At 40.0% G+C, this 3,698-nt stretch overlaps 1 protein-coding gene across 1 annotated transcript; it reads right to left on the bottom strand.

The window, feature by feature from the left end:
* Positions 1-623: 623 nt before the first annotated feature.
* Positions 624-1,738, bottom strand: LOC112089682 (zinc finger BED domain-containing protein RICESLEEPER 2-like). Its single transcript, XM_024160432.1, has 3 exons — positions 1,427-1,738; positions 1,071-1,323; positions 624-988 (listed from the first exon to the last, which is right to left on the bottom strand). Exons 1-3 carry the CDS (start codon positions 1,736-1,738, stop codon positions 624-626), a joined length of 930 nt encoding a protein of 309 aa, XP_024016200.1.
* Between the last annotated feature and the right edge of the window lie 1,960 nt (positions 1,739-3,698).

Genomic DNA, 3,698 nt, shown 5'->3' with positions numbered 1-3,698 from the left:
AATCAGGATCATTCTCTACAGAAACTAAACAAACAAAAAACATGAATCAAGCATTGAAACTTATAAACAAGAATTAAAGAAATGAAAATTACATCTCATAAGATCATCTTACAACTCACAAATTCGCAAGCAGTTTCTCAATCGTTGACACTCCTTTTTCATTGATGTGAATCGCATATTTTAGCCATTGCTGGGTGCATAATACCTCTATCATGTAGTGTGTCAAGCAGCTCCTATAAGGGTCCAATACTCTGCCGCTTGTGCTAAAAGCAGATTCAGAAGTAACCAAAGACACTTGTACTGCTAGAATATCCCTAGCTATTAGAGACAGAACCGGAAACAGTGGACTGTTTTTCCTCCACCATGATAAGACATCGTAATCTTGACCAACCATAAGTTTTGGTTTATCGATACTCTCTTTCAAGTACAGTTCCAACTCATTAGCCGAATCTTCAATTCATGTCTCCTCTACAAGCTAAGCGTATATGTTATCCATTCTTTGATAACCTATATCATTACGCAGAGTCCTTATCTCAAACACTTCACCTCTATAATACTGAGAAGACGATGTGCTCCTTGCGATCCAACAGTAGCTGTAGCTGTTGTACCATTTCGGCCCTCCACTAAACACTATATTCCTCATACAACGACTTCAAGGTGAACTCGACTGAATCAAACATATGCATTGCCTCGGCACTATCTTTGCCATAAAGCTCTTCAAAGCAAAGCTGAGCAAACTTCATCTTCTTCCTTGGGTCAAAAACACTTGCCGCTATTATCATCTGGTTCATTTCAACCTTATCTCTATCAACAAATGGATTCCAGTACTTGTCTAACTTACTAAGCATAGCTAAGGCGTTAGTAGACAACTCCAAGTCAGGACCAGAACTCGAGCTTAGTGCTTTGATGTTTGCTGTAATGGTGACTATCTCTTTTTTGCAGCTTATGGGCAGTGACAACGTTTGAAGATGAAAGTACCAATGTTGAACTATAGAAGATGATAAGGAATTGGACGAACCTGTCTACAGCTTCCCAATCAGTTTATTTTGGTGGTCTAATCCTCTTATTACCATCAGCTTCTTCCAAAAAGTAATCGCTATAAGGTAGACCTTCAGCTGCCATCTTCTCAAATGCCACTTTAAACTTCAGTGCTTGGTCTAACATGAGATAATTTGAGTTCCATCTAGTCTTGACATCTAAGGAAAGGCTACTTCTTGCCATCCTTCCTGATTCAACACGGAACTCAAAAGCCTTGAGTCTGCTAGTAGAAGACCTTACATATGTAATCCCATTACGAATAGCAGTTATACTTTCGTCAACCTCCTGCAAACCTTCCCTCACGATCAAGTTCAGAATGTGTGTGGCACATCATACATGAATAAAGTCTCCTCTGAGGACCAATGCATCATTTCCGAAAAGATTGAACTTTTTCTTGAATCATCATTGCTGAACTGTTAGCAGTGACATTGTCCACAGTTATGCATAACACTCGCTTTATATCCCACTCTTCCAACCACTCAAGCAAAGCATTGCTAATCGTTATTCTTTTATGATCGGAGACATTCTTGAAACCAATGATCAACTTCCTTAGCTGCCAATTAGGATCGATGAAATGAGCTGTTATTACCATATAACTAGCTCCGGGATATGGTGCAACCCATATATCCGTTTTCAGAGAAAACCTCTGCTTGTTCTGTCCCAGAATCCTCTTAATTGCAGCTTTTTTCATGATATACATCGCCACATTGTCTCTTGTGGCGGTTCTCCGAGAGTGAGGATGATACAACTGGACTTTAGACGTAAAATGTTTTCAAGCTAAGCTATCTACGAAGCCTAATGGCAGTTATCCTAGGATAATCATCTCATTCGTAGCTTCCCTAACTACAAATTCAGAAACCTTACCTATGCCAAGATTCCCAGCATCACTATTAGGAGTTAGCACAGTTTAATCACCCACTTTTCTAGAAGCTTTCCATGCGATGAATATATGCCTTGCAGCTGCCCATGTGTTTCTTCAGATTCGATGTGCCCGACTTGGTTGGACAAGCAAACTCTTTACGACATTAATCACAATTACACTTGTCGTAATTGTCTTCATGTCTTGTGAAGTGCTCCCAAAATTTTGATATAGTCTTCTACTTTGACTTAGAACCAGAAGCACTATGTCCTTCAGTTTCTTTTCTCTTGTCCTTGCCTTTCGGATCAGGAGTTGGTGTTTGAACATCTTCTTCATCTGTTCCATCTAGATCATGTACATCCATAGGAGCATCGTCGTGGATTGGACTATTACAAGACGCCATCTGCAACGCATTGAAAACAAAATTTTGATCCATATACATGTAAACATATCAATATGAAATCATAAAAAATGGCAGAAAATAAACGGATTGAAAAAGAAAGTCTTCATTCTGAACCAGTATAAGACCACAAATATAAAGCTACTAGATTCAACTGGAATCAGTTTAAGAATGCAGACATAAAGCTTCTCAGTATGCATCGGCTAATAGACATCAGATTTTGGGTTTTTGCAAACAACAATCGGTTCATAATATGTTTAGGGTTTAGACTGTATGTTCGAATTGGAATCCAGTTTTTACCAAAAGAATGGAATTAAAGTCCGATTCATGATAATACAAGAGTCTAGACGAAGACTTTCTAAGCAAATCGAGTGTTTGGCTTCAACATGCAAACTTCAAAACAGAAAAAAATGGTGGAGGATCAATTCTAAGGGATCGTTTGGGGGCTAGGGATTTTGTGAGAAGGCTGATGGTGGAGACAAAGATGGAGATGGTTTGGAGAATGCTGATGGAAGAGACAAAGATGGAGATGGTTTGGACCGTTTGGGGGCTAGGGATTCCAGTTTTAATGAATGGGGTTGATTTTTCGAGGGATAAGTGGTTGAGTTCTTCGAGCCTGCTCCGTCTGTGGTCGAATAGAAAAGGTTCGGGGAGCAGAATCGTTAAAGGTACTCGAAGAACGAAGAACCCTAGGTTAGATATGTCATTATGTTATGTTGAAACTCATGAGTAGGGTAATAATGATATATATTATAGGTTTAAGGTTTGTCTCGGTATCCGAGGAACCAACCGGTTCTCGGATAATACCCAGTCCCGAACGGATACCCACGGGTCTAGATGGCAGGAACCTTCGGATATTATTGCATCCGACAGATTTTGTGAGAAGGCTGATGGTGGAGACAAAGATGGAGATGGTTTGACCGTTTAGGGGCTAGGGATTCCAGTTTTAAGGAGTGGGATTGATTTTTTTGAGGGATAATTGGTTGAGTTCTTCGAGGCTGCTCCATCTGTGGTCGAATGGAAAAGGGTCAGGGAGCAGAATCGTTAAAGGTACTCGAAGAACGAAGAACCCTATGTTTGATATGTCATTATGTTATGTCGAGACTCGTGCGTAGGGTAATAATGATATATATTATAGGTTTAAGACCTGATCGGTTCTCAGATAATACCCGGTCCCGAACCGATACTCATGGGTCTAGATGGAATGAACGATCAGATATTATTGCATGTATCCGAATCCACTCTGAACCGGGTTTTTTGGGTCGGTTCCAGGTCGGGTCTTCGGGTCCGGGAAAAATGCCCAGCCCTAGGTACAACCACAACATTTTCTATTTCCATTTGTTCATTCATGAATACTAATTATATTTGCCACACAAATCCTAAATCTCCAAAATGTACTAT

The sequence above is a fragment of the Eutrema salsugineum genome, unplaced genomic scaffold, assembly GCF_000478725.1.
Source record: "Eutrema salsugineum unplaced genomic scaffold, Eutsalg1_0 scaffold_11, whole genome shotgun sequence".
Lineage (NCBI taxonomy): Eukaryota > Viridiplantae > Streptophyta > Magnoliopsida > Brassicales > Brassicaceae > Eutrema > Eutrema salsugineum.
The sequence above is the reverse complement of the archived record's forward strand: the minus strand, read 5'-3'. Positions and strand labels throughout refer to the sequence as shown.